Consider the following 18812-nt stretch of genomic DNA (forward strand, 5'->3'; position numbering starts at 1 on the left):
GAGGTGCTAATTTTAAAAATTGTCTAAGCAGGTTGCCAGAAAGCACTTCATTATACATATTTTGGTTAAAAAAAATTAAGGACAGAGACATAAACCACGGGCTTGAAAGAAAGTGATGAAAGAAGGACTCTGAGTTAGAGCAATATAGGTTTAATGTGTTATTACCAATTTTTGCATGATAATCTAGTAAAAGATAAGATACCAGCATTGTGAAGCAATAATTTTAGCTGATAGGCAGGGGTCATCCTATATAATAAAAGGGTAATATGCCAATAGACCGAATGGTGGAACAACCAGAACCCCTATGGCCCCTCACCCTGGCCAGCCCTGTCCCGGAGCGGCCACCCTCACCCCCATCAGGGCAGGCCGGCTGGAGCCCACCAGTGCACGAATTCGTGCACTGGGCCTCTAGTAAGAACATAAAGGTAGTCATATGATAGAATCAATACATCAGACATAAAATTAAAGATGCGAATGACTAAACAAATGAAGATATGTAAACATATCTGTGACTCTGTGTCTTCTTCTAGCTGTTCTTTTACCTTCTCTAAAGTTCTTACTGCAAACATCTTAAAGATAATAATTATTTTGGTGACCAGCATGTGGTTGGTGTCAATATCTGATCACAAACAGGTACAAAAATGATCATTTTAAGAATCCTATATAATAAAAGGGTAATATGCAAATTGACCCTAATGGCAGAATGACCAGAACGACCGCTCGACCAGTCACTATGAGGTGCACTGACCACCTCTCAGTCCCTCCCCCTGGCTGGCAGGCTCCGATCGCCTGATGGTGAATGGGGAACTGGGGGTAGAGGGTGGGGGATGCAGGCAGCACCAGGCCAAGGCCCCCGCCCTGCCAGTTGCCCCACACACAGAGGGAGACCCATGGAAGGGGCAGGGCTGGTGAGTGGGTGGGAACAGCAGACTCTTTCCCTGGCCGTCAGGCTTTGATTGCCGGATGGCGAACGGGGAACCTGGGGTGGGTGGCGTCAGGGGGCGGGGCCAGCTGCAGGCAGCCTGGGAAGATGGCCCTGATGGCAGGCCAGACCTAGGGACCATACCCACGCACAAACTTCATGTGCCAGGCCTCTAGTAAAAAATAAGAGAACATGAGAACACTAAATTTAGCCCTGTGAAAATAAATCCACATGAATAATGTACATAAAAATGCAGTGAAAGTCATTAGAATTTAACTGTTATTACAGAGTTTTTTAGGTTAAATTCAAAATATTTTTAAGCAAACATATTGCATAAACTATTTTATGCTCAACTAGATCTTGGGGGAAAACGGCAGGCATCAGGCTGCAGTGGTGTTTTCTCCGAGCAAATAGAAGAAGTTTTGAGTTGACTGAGATAAGTGTGGAGCTTCTCTCATCCACCTGAGCCTCCCACATACTGTTAGCAGTCTCACTGCACTCTCACCCGCCACGGGCCTCTTCTCCTCTCACATTTGCCTCACTCCTGTGTCCAGGAAGCCAAGTGTTGCTAGAGAAACATCACAAGCCAAATAGCCTAGAGTCCCAACAAATCAATGACTCTTAAATCTCCGGGTGGCCCAATGTCCTTTTATTTCTCCTTGGTCAGCTTTCCTGCCCATCACACTCAAAGACAGTGAATATTCAAAATCTTTATCTACCTCTCTCTCTCTCAGAAGACCATACCCGCAATCCTCTAACCCACTCCAGTAGTAGAAAAACTTGCCTCTACTTCATTGAGAAATGAGAACCACTGAGTATAAACTGCCCCAGCTTCTCTCACCCTTTCCCACCTCAATCTGCTACCCCAGGACCTAGAGAAAAGAAGTATCTTTCCTCTGCTTCCAGGCAGCGATCTCACTTGTGTTATCCATGTCTTTCTGCCCCCACCCCGCTCCCTAAAGGCTGTGTTCCATCATCATTTGTCCTTCTTTCTTCTAGACAGGCAACCCCCACCCTCCTGGCCCTTTTCCTTTCCCAACACTCCTGTCCTAACTTCCTCCCTAGTCTCTGTGTCTCTCTCCAAACTTCTTACCCAGACCTCCTTAAAGACTCATCTACACTTGCAACTTTCACTTTCACACTCTTACTTTCTCACCTCTTACTCCTCAACTTCCTGTAGTACCTGCTCCCACTACTCCAATAGAACATTCAGTGGGTATAATTTAATTAAAGACACAGATCCTGGATTTTTAAGCAGAACTGTATTTGACTTCTGCCTCCTCCACTTAGAAGCTGGGAGACCTTGAGCATGCTGCTTAATTCCCCTGTGCATCAATTTCCACATCTCTAAAATTAGGATAATAGTAGTAACCAATTTAATAGGATTCTAATAATATTAAATCCTATATAATAAAAGCCTAATATGCTAAGTGTCCAGTCAACCAGTCGGCCGTTCAACCAATCAAAGTGTAATATGCTAATGATGTGCTAAGGCACCCAATTGCTTGCTATGATGTGCACTGACCACTAGGGGGCAGTCAACCAGTCAACTAGTTGTTATGACATGCTCTGACCACCAGGGAGGCAGACACTCGGACCTGTAGGTTAGCTTGCTGCTGGGGTCCAGCCAATCGGGACTGAGCGAGATGGGCTGGACACACCCTGGAGCCCTCCCATGATCTCTCCCAGGCTGGCCAACCTCCCGTGTGGCACACACAGCTTGTGACAAAAAGAAACTGAGAATAGCGAGGAGATGAAGGAAGGCCCCGATCATGCACCAGTGGGGCCCCTGTGCCCTCTCGCCATCCAGGACCCCTCAGGGGATGTCAGAGAGCCATTTTCAGTCCAATCTGCAGGCCAGGCTGAGGGACCCCACTGGTGCACGAATTCGTGCACCGGGCCTCTAGTGAGATAATAAAACACTGAACAATGTTTGCACATGCCATGTGCTCAACAAATGTTAATCATGAATGTTATTACTAGAAGCCCGGTGCACGAAATTTGTGCACGGCGGGGGGTTGTCCCTCAGCCCAGCCTGTACCCTCTCCAATCTGGGACTCCTGGAGGAATGTCCGACTGCCCGTTTAGGCCCGATCTCACAATCCAGGACTGCTGGCTCCCAACTGCTTGCCTGCCTGCCTTCCCGATTGCCCCTAACCACTTCTGCCTGCGTTCCTGATCACCCCCTAACCACTCTGCTGCCCTTGCAGGCTGGGTGCCTCCCAACTGCCCTCTCCTGCTGGCCATCTTGTGGTGGCCATCTTGTGTCAACATGGGGGCAGGATCTTTGACCACATGGGGGCAGCTATATTGTGTGTTGCAGTGATGATCACTCTGCACATTACTCTTTTATTAGATAAGATAGAGGCCTGGTGCACGGGTGGGGGCCAGCTGGTTTGCCCTGAAGGGTGTCACAGATAAGGGTGGGGGTTCCCTTGGGGTGTGGGGCGGCCTGAGCGAGGGGCCTGTGGTGGTTTGCAGGCCGGCCACACCCCCTGGCAACCCAAGTGGAGGCCCTGGTATCTGGAATTTATTTTCCTTCTACAATTGAAACTTTGTAGCCTGGAGCGGAGCCAAGCCTGGGGCTCCAGCAGCCATTTCTGTGGCAGTTAATTCACCTTCTACAATTGAAACTTTGTAGCCTGGGGTGGCAGCCATTTCTGGGGCGGCAGCCATCTCTGTGGTAGTTAATTCACCTTCTACAATTGAAACTTTGTAGCCTTAAGGGGGTGAACCCAGCCAGGGTGTGCGGAAAGCTTTGCTTCCCCTGTTGCCGCCGGCAACCCTGGCCTGCTCTCTCAAGCTCCATTCTGCCGCCATTTGTTTGAATTTGTTTACCTTCTATAATTGAAACTTTGTAGCTTGAGTGGAGGCTTAGGCCTGCAACGGCTATGGAAAGCTTGGCTTCCTCTGTTACCTGGGAAACCTTGCTCTCTGTGGCTGTAGCCATCTTGGATTGGGGTTAATTTGCATACTCGCCCTGATTGGCTAGTGGGCGTGGCTTATGTAGCAGAGTGATGGTTAATTTGCATATTACCATTTTATTAGAGAGGATTACTACCACTATTAGCAGTGATCATTTTAGTGATTACTATCATTATTGTCAGATTTTATTCTGGGTCTAGCTAAAAATCCTGAACTACAAAAAATATCCTTCTGAACTCCTGCAGCCAAGAAAAGCTCTTTGGTAATCTTCTTACATGATGTGTCTTATCACTTGGCCTAGATCAACCTGCCCTACCTTAAACCAGATCTCTTCTTGGAATCTCCTTTCCAAACTTATTCTGTGTGACTCTAGTCAGTTCAGTTCACACACACACACACACACACACACACACACACACACACACCACTGATACACTGATATACTGATTAGGTAAATTTATTTGTATCATGTGAACCAATATGAAATACAAAATTAGCTGAGTGCAGGAACCTTAACCTATGCTGCCTTTGCAACAAGAAAAGCATCTACACCAATGTTCTGCATGCAGCTGGAAGTCGATAATTACTGATGGCGGTCTGTCCTTCCCATGATCAGTCACAGCAACAACAGAAAGAATATTTTTAGCATCATGTTTGAATCCTACCTGGCAACTTGGAAACTGCAATAATTTGAACCTATGCAGGCAATTAAAAGAAAGTTTTATTATTAGTTGACCAGAAATTGTACCTCATGGTCATTTATATTCTGTGAGTAATCACTGAGAAGGTTAGCGTGGAGCACTCATTCCCTTCCTTCATCTCCTCGCTATTCTCAGTTTCTTTTTGTCACAAGCTGTGTGTGCAATATCCATTTTAATTAGAAAGAGGCAATAACAGGCAAAGGTGATTGCAATAGGTATGTTCAGTACAGAACCAAATTGCACAGCAAGATCTCATCCCGGTGATAAAAACAACTTCACTAAGGCATGTAATTTTGTCTAACAATTTGTTTCTTGGAACAAGCTCCTAACGCCCACACCCCGGCCAGCACTACTCGGTAAGTCTGGCTTCAGTGGAAGCATTAGCATGAGCTTCACCTGGGAGCCACCTTCTCTTGGACCAGTGACCCTCGTGTTGGGATCCTGCACACTGACCTAATTCCTCTAGGATTCAACAGTGATTTACTTTACAGGCAAAGAAAATGGGTTCTAATTCTATCTCTACCCTTAACACTTTTCTTCTCTTTGTCTATCAATATTTCAAAACAAATTTGGATCCTAAAAGTCTGTTTAAAATTAGATAACTAGGGGATGAAGACTTCACACACTTACACATGAAAGGCAGGACCATGGTAGGGATGATGATGATGATGATGATGATGATAATGACTGCGGTGAAATAGCTAATATTTACTAAACATTTGTTTGGACTAGGCTCTATGCCAAATATTTAACATACATTATTTGCTTTAGTAATCACAACTGTGAAATATTGGCATTATTACTCCATTTTCCATTTGAGAAAACTTGCTTAGGGTCATATGACTAACAAGATTCAAGGCTGGGATTTCAAGTCTAGTCTGTCAAAAGCCAAGACCCATACAAAATCATGTGTCCTTTTTCTGTGACTTGCTTTTAACCACAGTTTGATCAAAATTAGGTTTAAGTTTTATTTTATTACCAATGGCCTGCTACAGTAAATCCATGTATTTCTATACTAGAAAATTAAATTCCCCATTTAAAAAATGGGAAAGAACATGAATGGCCAAATAAATTTTAAAAAAGCAAATATTAAATTTCAGGTGTTTAACACTAAATGGAATTCAATTCAATTGAAGAAGCATTAACTAATTAATATAATATATACGGAAGTAAGAATTCAAAGATTAAGTTAGCATTGTCCCTATCCCCCAAGAAACTAATGACATAGTGGGAGGAACACCGTGCAATATTTCAGGTCTTACTTCAAATGTCATATCCTATGAGAGGTCTTCCATTAGAATCCTATCTAATTTGTCACTCCATTCCCAATTACTTTCTATCACAAGGATCAGTAAACTTTTCTTGTAAAGGGCCTGATAGGAAATAACAGGCTTTGTGAGCTTATGGTCTCTGTCAACACTACCTAACTCTGCTCTTGTAGCTCCAAAGCAGCTTTAGACTATAAGTAAATGAATGAGCATGGCTGTATTCTAATAAAACTTTATTTACAAAATAGGCAGTGAGACAGATATAGTTCATAGGCTTCAGTTTGCTGACCAATACGCTATCACCCTTTTTTTTCCTTCATAGCACTTAACAATCTTAACTTATCTAGTTTATTGATTTATATACTATTTTCTTCACAACAATGGTAGCTCCAAGACAGTGGAGTCCTTGTTGTCTATTCTGACCTTGCTCCCCAGGGCCTAGAAAGAAGATCCTGATGCACAGACAGTTCACTCTAAATATGTATTGACTGCCCGGCTCGTGTGGCCCAGTGGTTGAGCGTCAACCTATGAACAGGAGATCACGATTTAATTCCCAGTTAAGGCACATGCCTGAGTTACTAGCTAGATCCCCAGTAGAGGGCATGCAGGAGGCAGCCAATCAATGATTCTCTTTCATCATTGATGTTTATATCTCTCCATCTTCCTTCCTCTCTGAAATCAATAAAAATGTTTTAAAAAATAGTATCTATTCACTAACTAAATGAACAAATACTATTTCACAAAAGGTGAAACACAGACTACCAATAAACTCATGAACTATATTTGGCCTTATTAATAAAAAAAATTTAAAAGTGAAAATGTCATTTTTCACTTGTCAGACCTACAATGGTTAGAAGAAGAGAAGGAGGCAGAGGAGGAGAGGAAGAAAAAGGGGAAGTGAGAGAGGGGAGGGAACTAGGAGAAGAAAAACGTGTAGATGAACATGAGGGGAAAATGGCCTTCTCATCTACCACTGATGGGCAAAAAAATTGGTGCAACATTTCTGGAGAGCCATTTGCAATTATACATCAAAATGTATATGCCATTTCAAAAACAGGCAGAAGATTGAACAGACATTTCTCCAAAGAAGATACACAAATGGCAAATAAGCATATGAAAAGATGCTCAACTAAATTAGTCATTAGGAAAATACAAATCAAAATCACAATGAGATAGCACTTTTCACTCATTATAATGGTGATCATCAAAAAAAAAAAAAAAAAGAAAGAAAGAAAGGAAAATATCAAGTGTTGGTGAGATGTGAAGAAACCAGAACTCTTGTGCATTGCTGGCAGGAATGTAAAATGTTCCCGTTTCTGAAGGAATCACAACAAAAAAAGCATATATACTTTTTATTCCAAAGTCTTATTCCTAAGAATTAACTCTGAGAAGATAATGCAGAAGAGTGAAATATGTTTATACTAGAATCTATCATCCTCAAGATCCATGAATAAAATGTGGTCATTTAAATAAAGCCTGACACAACAAATATGTAAAATAGACTATTATGAGGCATTAGATACAAGAAGGTAGGCCTTTCATGTAAAAATATGTCCATAACATTATTATTGAATGAAAAAAAGCAAGTTACAGATGCATGTACATTATGATCCTATTGATGCAAAAATTCTAAAATTTATAGATATGTGGAAAACATTTGAGATAATTCTTCAAAATGTTAATAGTGGTTATTCTCTGAATGGTAGATTTGAAATGACTTTAACATTATTCTCTTCATAATTTTCTGTATTAGTTGATTTTTAAAAAATATTTTTTAAACAAAATAACATGCTCTAATAAATTCATGTTTATTACTCTTTCACATTGATTAAGAAGGGTTAGGCCCTTGATACTTTTATAATAGATGTTTTCTGAATTTCCATTTCCATAGCAACAGTGATACTTATGAGTGAGTCAAATATAGTTTTAAAAGAGATACATACCTTAGATAGTGGTTGTGTCTCTCCATCAGTCATAAACAGACTTATTATTTCTGAGCAACAGTCAATAATCATTTTCTATAAATAAGAAAACAATATAGTAAGGTTGATAGTATTGGTAAATATTAGACATTTTAATTATAAACTCTTTATTTCATTTGTATTTTCTTGACTTATCACCTAAGTTCAATTTTCAGGTTGAGACTTAGACAGGTATTTGAAAACTACAGGATGGCTCCAAATGACAAGATTTAATTAAAAATAATATATTTTTAGGATTCTCAGCATGCACATTCACTGATAAAATTCATGTTATAGAATAATAACAAGTAAAGTAATCCACATGAAAATAAGATTTTGAAAAATCACTTTTATTTTCAACAGAGAGTCCAGAAATGGATTTAAGCAGGGAAGAATGGTTGGGAATTGGGAAAGAAATGGAAAGAGTAAATGAATAGGAAGCGAAGGTCAAAATCATATGTTGTCTATTGTTGATGTCTCTACCACACACCCTACTGTATATGTGAATACATCTGACCGATGAGGGGTCTACCCACAGGCAGGGCTGAATCGGTCAGATCCTCCACATAAGGAATGACAACAGAAGAGAGCTGCAGGCAGTACTGGCTATGTGAGCTGAGGGGTCCTGTTATGGAGTTGGAGAAGGCAGCCATTGGCCAGATGTGAGATGAATAAGTGCCATGGAGTGGTACTAGGAAGTGAACAAGACAGAGACGTCATGGTCTGGTGGGAGGGGTAGGAGAGACAGACTTCCAGCACTGTGGGAAGTCAGAGGAGGAAGCACATAGTTCCACCATCTCTTAGCCCCATCTCCCACCACATTCACCCTGTTCTCCTGCCACAACAGGTTGTTCACTGTCCTTCGAATATGAGATTCAGTCCCATGACTTCACTCTGTCAGGAATGAGTGCGCTCCACAAGTCTCCAACTAAAAGTTTCACAGGCAAGTATTGAAAGGGCACTGTGTTTCACTTACTAAAGATATTGGAGATAAAATTATAAATAAGACCCCTGAGCCAAGGAATACAAATTCAAGAGAGAAGAAGAAACATACAAACAAATAATTGCTAAAACAATTTGGTAAGGGCACAAGGTATTTTGGGGCCCAATGGAAAATGGCCTTTCAGTTTATAGGAGCTATAAAATACTGTCTGAGCTACTTAAGCAAATACAAAGTCTAACTCAAACCTCTTTCCCTACCTCCTTCCAACTTTCCCTCACTCCCCTGCCTCTCTCTTTCTCTACACACACACACACACACACACACACACACACACACACACACACCAATATGAATGAGATATAAATAAACAATAAATTAGAATCATTGGCATCATCATTGAGGGAAGAATTCCACAACCTTACTTTTTTGTATGGTGTAGAATTCAGATAATGGGGGAAGATAGGAAAACTGAAAGAAGTCAGAGAGACTAAGTTGAACTATATAATAAAGAGCTGAGCCAGAGCAGGAAGGGGAGAGGAGATAAAACACTCCACACAGACTGAGTTGGAAGGAAAGTTTAAAGAGTTTGAGCCAAATGAGACAGATGTTGAAGACTAGCTGTGGATGTCAGAGAGAGATTAAGAGCAAGATAGTGGGGAAAGTAAGACTTTAAAGAAGTTTTTCTGTGTATTCCCAAAAAAGATTCCCTCTTGGATGTTCTTACAAGAGGCACCATAGAGATTTTGATTGTTTTCTATGGTTTTGAACATCAGATTTATGTTTCCTTAAACACCACACTTTTCTTGCTAAAAGGGGGCCACCAGGCAGTTGGCTCATTATGAATGACATCTGGGTACCTAACCATGCTCCTACAATAATAAGCTCCTCCATGACAGGAACCTAATTGTACTGATTTCTATATGTCCTTCTCTCTACAAGCCTGGAAAAAATTTGCAAATAATTGTCTCAAAAATAATTTGTTAATTGATGCTAATGTCCAATTTTATTTTGTTCTATATATTTTCAGAGTACTTTGATATTTGGGATAATCTGACAACACACGAATTCTAATTGCTTTGTTCAATCCAGTCATTCTGGACATGTTTGCTGAACTAACCTTGAATGACTTGGTAAACATAGTGTAAGGTTTTCATATCAGTATGCTATCATTCCAAATGCGGTTTTTGTCTTAAAACCAGGATGGTTAGCATCTTTCATATGCTTACAAGTACCTGATAAACTCTGAAGATATCCCTAAAACTGTGACTGATAGGTTAAAATAACTCAGTCATTCCAAGCTGGTGTTGTTCATTTTTGAAGAAGGACATACAAGGCTTTCAAGCCAGAAGTGACTGGAACACCTGCTCTGTAGCCCTCCAGATACATCTTAAATTACTGTCTGTTTTCTGAAGTTTTTTGGCTTCTTCCAGAACACAGGGATTTGGGGAGAAAAGAAAAAAAAGTGAAGGGATTGACAAAGAGAACAAGATTTACTATTCCCCATATCAACCAAAAACACATTTTTCTGGACCCTTATATTTAATAACCCACCAAAAATCTATATTGTGATAGATATAAATATATTAGATTAGAGAGGTTATGAAATACTGTCCAATTCTCCATCAGAATTGATCTCTTCAAGTGCCCCAGTTAACTTCTAATTAGCTCCCAGTGAAGGTTGTCATGACAACGAACTGGCAGATTTAGTCAATGGGATTTATCTGATATTACCCTACAGAATCTAGCTGCTTTCTTTTTTTCCTTACATGCTGGTTAGTATACTGGGAAAAAAAGAAAACTTTGTATGTTCCTTTCATTTCTCAACTTTCAAATGTTATGAACTAATCTGCCAATTCACCTAAACAAATATTAGTTTTTCTTCCATTGAATGACATTCTATCTTATAAGAACTTACAGAACTGAAACACATCTAAAAATGCCCCCACTTAAAGCTGAAGAAGCTCTTTCTAAGTTCGATAATAGAACAAATTAAAAAATACAGAGGATAACATCAGGACTGAAAGGAGTTTGTGCTCCTCAAGGACTGACCCACTCACAAATACCATTTGAGTCAGGACATGAAAGCAAGCCCCAAACCTTGGTTAAGGCAAAATAGGTCCTCTGGGTTCTCTCTCTGCCTATATTGAAATGCTCCCTTGCTCCCCCCTCCCATTCATTCCTAATTTGTTTATATGTATAGCCAACCTATTGGTTCAGATACTGGGCTCACTGTGGTCAATTTGATACATACATGTGATCCCCAGGGAAATTCTGCTGACTTTCACTCCAACCTAGGGGCTCATCTCTCCATCTCAGAGCAATACTTGAGTGAAAGGATCATTTTTAGGAAGGAGGGGAAAATTAGTCCCAGGAAAGGACTTGAGTCCCATAGCTTTAGGTAGAGCACAACCTACAACTATTACTCTTATGGATGCTCACTCTCCTGTCTTAGACAATCTAAGCCAAAGAGACAAATGGGCGCAGGGGAAAAATTATCATTTTCCATATATAACCTATAAAGTAATGATTCAAGGATGATTTCAGCGAAGAATATTCTAGACCATGGCTCAGAGACAGCAACCTGCTGAGTTTGGTCTATGACTGAAAGACTGTGATTGTAAGTGATCTGCAAAGAAAGTGCAGAAATAAAACGAGAGACAAGTTTCTCTCCAAAACAGACATGAAAGGGCAACCATAGAATTTAGGACAAGAATTATATATAAGTGAAACCTCATGAGTTTGAGATGGCTGATCCATTGGGAGATTCGTTATCAGTATGCAGTATTTCATTAGTATCATTAAATGTCTGGTAATTCTTGTTGTAACAGTTGAGGGCCTTGGAAAGGATGTGTAACTAAAACTCTAAGGCATCATCTATATAATAAAAGCCTAAGGACTGTTACGGCGGAACGACCAGAATGACTGGTCGCTATGATGCTCACTGACCACCAGGGGGCAGATGCTCAATGCAGGAGCTGCCCCCTGATGGTCAGTGTGTTCCCACAGGTGGAGCGCCACTCAGCCAGAAGTCGAGCTCACGGCAGGCGAGTGCAACAGTGATGGCGGGAGCCTCTTCTGCTTCTGCAGTAGCACTAAGGAGCAGCAAGCCAAGCAATAAGGAGCAAAAGGAGCAGCGAACAGCCGGGCAGGAAGGAGCAAGGGGTCCCAGACTATAAGAGGGTGCAGGCCGGGCTGGAGAGACACTCACCCCTCCAGTGCACGAATTCCATGCACCGGGCCTCTAGTTTCTATGATAAATGCAAGCACAGAGCACAGGAGACGTAAATACTGGAAAGATGCATTTTGCAAAGGCTAACTGTTCTTGCCTGATGAATCCTCTTATAGCTGGGCGCATTGCTTTCACAATAATGAAAAATGCACTTACGGTACTGTCCTGGTAAATTCAGACTGAAAAAATGCCAACATGTATAGTCTGAAAGTCAGGAGAATTGCCAACATTTACACTTTCTCATAATGAGTGAATGGATGAGGAAAACAAGAAAACAGAAAGAGCCCTACCCATCCTATTCTTATTTATTTATTTATTGTCTAAAGTTTTACATATGTATCCTTTTCCCCCAACTAACCGTCCCCCCCCCCCCCCCACAGCCATTCCCACTCCGGGCAAGCCTCCATCGCCCCAGTGTCTGTGTCCATTGGTTAAGCTAATATGCATGCATACAAGTCCTTTGGTTGCTCTCTAACCTTTCCCTCCCCTGCCATTTGTCTTTGGATCTATTCTTGTTCATCAAATTATGTTGATCATTATATCCCACATATGAGTGAGATCATGTGATAGTTATCTTTCTCCCACTGGCTTATTTCACTTAGCATAATGCTCTCCAGTTCCATCCATGCTGTTGCAAATGGTAAAAGTTCCTTCTTTTTTATAGTGGCATAGTATTCCATTGTGTAGATGTACCACAGGTTTTTTTTTTTCTTGTGTATTTTTTTAAAAATATATTTTATTGATTTTTTACAGAGAGGAAGGGAGAGGGATAGAGAGCTAGAAACATCGATGAGAGAGAAACATCGACCAGCTGCCTCCTGCACACCCCCTACCGGGGATGTGCCCGCAACCAATGTACATGCCCCTAACCGGAACCGAACCTGGGACCTTAACTGGAATCGAACCTGGGACCTTTCAGTCCGCAGGCCGACGCTCTCTCCACTGAGCCAAACCAGTTTCGGCTACCACAGGTTTTTAATCCACTCATCTGCTGATGGGCACTTAGGTTGTTTCCAAATCTTAGCTATTATAAATTGTGCTGCTATGAACATAGGGGTGCATATATCCTTTCTGATTGGTGTTCCTGGTTTCTTGGGATATATTCCTAGAAGTGGGATCACTGGGTCAAATGGGAATTCCATTTTTAACTTTTTAAGGAAACTCCATACTGTCTTCCACAGTGGCTGCACCAGTCTGCATCTTTAAGAATTAAAGATGTTCTGTAACCAATTGAGTATTAATCTAGCAGAAAGTGATTTAAGAAAAAAGATACAGCTGACTAAAAGTTAGGGAAGATCCTAAAAGATCTTTCTGAGGAAAACAAACACAGATGGGACCCAAGGGGCTGGAATCCAGTCAGCAGAGTTGGGCAGAAGACTGCTTTTTTTTTTTCCTGTTGTAAAAATTGTACCACCATTTGATTTTTAAGAAAATGACCACAGTAACTACAGAATATATGTCTCAAGAAATTGGATTAATGTACAAAATGGAAATTCACAGAGCACGTAATTAGGAAAGAACAGCATTCCCTGCTCCTCTATTTCCATAAGAGGTAAGGAATTTCCACTCCACTCCTGAAGGAGGAGGGCGCTTCCAGCTGTTTTTGGACCCATCACTAATTCTTATCTGACTGGTTTGGGAAAAGCAACAGGGCATGCTAAACTCAGCCCCTTCTGGATAATGTGGGTTTATATTTTTGGATGTACCCTGCCTGCAGGACTCTTATCCTCTGCTCCTTGGTGCAGTAAGACTGGCAGGGGCAGAAGGGGAGTGGGGGCAATAATGATGCTGACATTTTGATCTCCATGTATCCAGTTCCTGTTTATAGAGTGCAGGAGAAATAGGACAATGATCCTCTCCTCCAGAACACTAACATCAGTGATCATGAAAACCACTCAAGTCAGAGAAAGACAAGTATCACATGATCTCACTCATATGTGGAATCTAATGAACAAAATAAATTGTTGAAAAAAATAGATCCAGGGGAACAGAGGGAAGGCGGGGCGGTGGGGGGCGGGTGGGTGGGTGGAAAGAGATCAACCAAAGAACTTGTATGCATATATGCATAACCCATGGACACCGACAACAGAATGGTGGAGGCCTGGGTCAGGGGAGAAGGGTGAGGGGGGGGGGGAGGTATGCTAGAACGGGTCAATGGGGAAAAAGAGGACATATGTAATACTTTCAACAATAAAGATTTTTTATGAAAACCACTCAACAGTATGAACTCTGTGATCATATTAATAACACACTGTAAGGATAATATCTCATTTTTTAAATACTCACTGCAGGATATGTTTATTGATTTTAGAGTAAGAGGAAGGAAAAGAGCAGGAGAGAGAAGCATTGATGTGAGAGAGAAACACTGATTGGTTGCCTCCTGCAAGTTCCCCGACCCGGGATCAAACCTGCAACCTAGGTATGTGCCCTGACTGGGAGTCGAACCCACAGCCTTTTTTGGTATACAGGACAAGGCTCCAACTAACTGAACCATCGGCTGGGCAGGATAATATCTTTTTTAATTAGGAAAAATATATGCATTGAAAAATTCTGAAAGACATATGTTCTCTATTTTTTAGTTTTCCTTTACATATTACTTGGGTAATAAACATGCTCACATAGACTTAGAGTGAGAAATGACAAGTAATGTTATAAAGTTGCAGAGCATTGTTTCTTCAGATTCACAGTTATACCTGAATGATGTCTCTAGATTGGTTTTGTTTCCATTCACCATAAGATTCTTATAATTGGTGTGCTTAGAAGAGCTTTGAAGGAAACACTACACATGTGCCCCAAAGTTGGGTCATACCTGGTACTTTACGTAGAGACAAAAGAGGGCAGAACCACCACAAAGTTCAAGTAGAGTTATGTAATTCTGCTCCGATGAAGTAAAAAATAATTTGAGGAATTATGTATAAGGACATCCATTCTGCAGTAGAAAGGTTTTCCATTACTTAATCACTTACTTCCAGCTCTTTATCAATTGTTTTCACTTCTATTTCCTGTGCTTCAGATACGTTTTCATCTGGAGTAGCTTCAGGAACTGCTGGCAATGATATCTCAGCTATTTGCATAAGATTTGATAGTTTCTCATGAATTGCAATAACTCTAAAAATAACAAACATAGATGTATTTTATTTGAAAAGTTGCGAAAGGAATTCATTTATTCCCAGAATTAATAATATGTGTAAAGTAACTCCTCCGTTACTTAACATTTAGTTTCTGGCATCCCTAAACCTAATTCATTCAAGTGTTCCTTCATTCAAGAAACACGAGAAAAGAGGCACAGGTCAGCTGAGAGTTTGTCAGCTACCCTCCTCTGTGAAGGCCTCAGTGACAAGGGCATGTCCCTAACTTTAGTAACCCTACTATTGATCACGAACACACCAAAATTAAGAACATTTTGGGATAAAAAAGAATCCTGTCAGTTTGATTACCTTGCAGAAATTATAATTATTTCCATCATGTGGTTCTGAAAAAAAATCCTGCTGTGTTTCTGGATGGAAAAGGCAAGTACCTAATTTCCTAGTTATGTTGCCTAGCTCTGCTATCATGTGTACTATGCTAGGTCTTCTGCCATTTTATTAAAAAAAAAAATTGCACAATAATTAAGAGTATGCCAGCTCTTGAAACATTGCTTATTTTATTCTCTTTTGTGCTGATAACCAAGAGTCCTTTGAAATGAAAATCATGGAGTATGGACAAGGCTCTCCAGAGAAGCACCAAGTCTGTGTTCTCAAATCACCTACTAGGTGCCTAGCAGGCAATGAGCTGACACTGACAGAGTTAGTAATGAAACTTGACCTTTTAAAGGATGTGCTTTCAAAGCATTGCCTGGCTTGATCATAGCAATAACCCTGAAAGGTAGGCAGAATAGGTATTATTTCCATCTTATAAGCAGGGAAATGGAGGCTGTGGTCATAAGGGCAGCAGAATCAAAACTAAATTAACTAGGTAATGAAAAGAATAAGAAACAAACAAGGAGTTTGGTAATGTGAAATGAGAAAGGAGAGAAACTAGGCATGAGCTGAATCAGAGAGTATTAACTAGGGAACAATATAAAATAGATTAGATAAAGAGGAAAAGGTAAGATAAGTGATGTGGTGGAGTCTGGGCTTAATTTTGCAACCCAACACAGAGCTACATTAAATTACTTTTTAAACACACCACAAATATTAGGCAAAACATAGTATAGACAACATTCTGTACTCTCTATAAACTTCCTAAAGTGTCAGGAACAGTTCCTCCAACTACCCTAGGTACTACTCTTATTATTCTCATATTTTCTGAAGAGGAGACTGAGGCACTGGCATGTTAAGTAACATGCTCAAGGTTGCAAAGGTAGTAAGGGACACAACTGGCATTTGGACCAAAGCAGGCTGGATTCAGAGTCTGTGCTTTTGACCACCTCAATATCATACTCCTAGCAATAACCCTGAAGGGTAGGCAGAATAGGTAAAAGAAAGATTGTTTTTCTAAAAATGTCTTCAAAAAGTTCTCCTGTGGGTTACCTTGTATATTACTGAAACAGCTTGTTCTTATGACAAGATCCACAGTGAAAGCTAGATTGTGGATAATCCATCTATACTCGCCTGTGCAGGGGAACCCAGAAGGAACCAACAGAGGTACTGCTGTAACTGACGCAGCTAACATCTGAAATCTTCAGGGGCTTCAGGTTATATGCATACAACAATAAAACCTGTAAGAAAATTAACAGTTATATAAAATGTGACATCAAAATCACACTGCCTCAAGAAATGTGGCATCACTTCTCAACATAATACCATCTACACTAATAAAAGGGAAACATGCAAATTGACCATACCTCCCCTACACCCACCAGCCACGCCCACCAGCCAATCAGGAGAGAGTATGCAAATTAACCCAACAAATATGGTGGCGGCCACGGAGCTGGAGCGAGCAGGAGGCTTGGGTTGCCCCCGGCGATGGAGGAAGCCAAGCTTCCCACCCACCCTGGCCGGCCCTAGCCTCCGCTCAAGGCTACAAAGTTTCAATTATAGAAGATAAATAAATCCCAGATATCTGCTTCCAGCTGGCCCTGGCCTCCACTCAAGGAGGCGCTGAAAAAAAAAAAAAAAAGAACAACAGGAGGGGCTGGGAGCTTGGGTCACCAGGGGGAGTGGCCAGCCTGAAAACAGCCCTCAGTCCCTCACCCAGGCTGGCCACACCCCCATGAGGAGAGGGTCCCCGCTGGAGGGCTTGGCCAGCCTGCAAACAGCCATCAGCCCCTCACCCAGGCTGGCCAGGCACCCCAGCGGGGACCCTCACCCCATGGGGCCATGGCCAGCCTGCAAACCACCACAGTCCCCTTGCTCAGGCCACCCCACACCCCAAGGGAACCCCCACCCTGATCCAGGACACCCTTCAGGGCAAACCAGCCAGCCCCCACCCATGCACCAGGCCTCCATCTATACTAATAAAAGGGTAATATGCTAATTAGACTGGGAGACCTTCCAGGAGACCTTCTGGACAATCTTCTGGACAAAGCCATGGTGGCGGGGCCAAGGTAGAAGCAGTTAGAGGCCAAGAGGGGAGAGCAATTGTGGGTAATCAGGCCAGGATGGGATGGCAGTTATGAGTGATCAGGCTGGTGGGGGGTGGGGTCATTGGGGGTAAGCAGACCAGCAGGGGGGCCAGTTGGGGGCAAGCAGGACATCAGTGGGGGTCAGTTGGAGATGATCAGGATAGTGGAGGGGGGCAGTATGGAGTGAGAAGGCCGCAGGGGGGCAGTTGAAGGTGAGCACGCCACTGGGGAGGGAAGGTGGAGGCAAGCAGGCCAGCAGGGGGGGCACTTGGAGGTGAGAAGGCCAGCAGGGGGGGCAGTTGGGGGCAAGCACACTGGCACGGGGGGCATTTGGGAGTGATCAGGCTGGGGGGGGGGCATTTAGGGGCGAGCAGGCTGGTGGTGGGGGGCAGTTGGGGGCGAGCAGGCTGGCAGGCAGAGTGGTTAGGGGCAATCAGACAGGCAGGCAGGCAGGTGAGCGGTTAGGAGCCAGCAGTCCTGGATTTCGAGAAGGATGTCTGACTGCCAGTTTAGGCCCGATTCCTGTAAACCATCAGTAGGACATCCTTCGAGGGGACCCAGATTGGAGAGGGTGAAGGCTGGCTGAGGGAAACCCCCCGTGCATGAATTTCGTGCACCGGGCCACTAGTCTATATATATATAAAAAGCCAGCAACCTGAACACTGGAACAACTAGAATGACCAGTCGCTATGACACCCACTGTGGACAGTGAATCGGCCCAATCTGGGGGTGGGGCCTGCCGGCCAAGGGGCCTCCCTCCACCCCTCTCCCCGGCAGGCCCCGCCCTGATGGGCCTCCCCACACTGACCAGGGGCAGGGCTGGCCGGCCAACTGCCTGCAGCGCCTCCCCCAGGCCAGCCCCACCCCTTATGGGCCCCCACCACCCTGATTGGCCCACTGCCTCTCCCCCAAGCCAGGTCTGTCCCCAATTGCCTGTCCAAACACCAACTGGGGGTGGGGCCCCACCAGCTGTCCAACCTCCCATGGACCCTCCCCTGGCCACTGTACCCCCCATCGGCCCCCGACCTCAATCGGGGGTGGGCCCCACCAGCCAATTGCCCATGGCCCCTCCCCCCAGCCAGCCTGGCCCTGATCGCCCTGATCAGGGTGGGCTGGCCAGCCAACCTCCTGCCATCTCCTCCTCCTGACAGGCCTGGCCTCAATCTGCCACGATTGGGGCCAGGCAGGCTGGACCCCACTCATGGTCGAATTTGTGCACTGGGCTTCTAGTTAACCTTTAAAAAAAGTGTTTCTTTAGCCCTAGCCAGTTTGGCTCAGAGGATAGAGCATCAGCCTATGGACTGAAAGGTCCTGGGTT

At 42.9% G+C, this 18812-nt stretch overlaps 1 protein-coding gene across 1 annotated transcript in view; it reads right to left on the reverse strand.

Moving 5' to 3' along the window:
• The window catches only part of CFAP54 (cilia and flagella associated protein 54), a gene marked incomplete at both ends in the record, with an annotated part of 248988 nt that overhangs the window by 15816 nt on the left and 214360 nt on the right, over window positions 1-18812 (reverse strand). The window contains 3 exon segments of the mRNA XM_079775504.1: window positions 7760-7834; window positions 14916-15057; window positions 16542-16648. Of these exon segments, the coding sequence (XP_079631630.1) occupies window positions 7760-7834; window positions 14916-15057; window positions 16542-16648 (324 nt within the window).

Source organism: Cnephaeus nilssonii (genome assembly GCF_951640355.1).
Source record: "Cnephaeus nilssonii genome assembly, chromosome: 6".
NCBI classification, from domain to species: Eukaryota; Metazoa; Chordata; class Mammalia; order Chiroptera; family Vespertilionidae; genus Cnephaeus; species Cnephaeus nilssonii.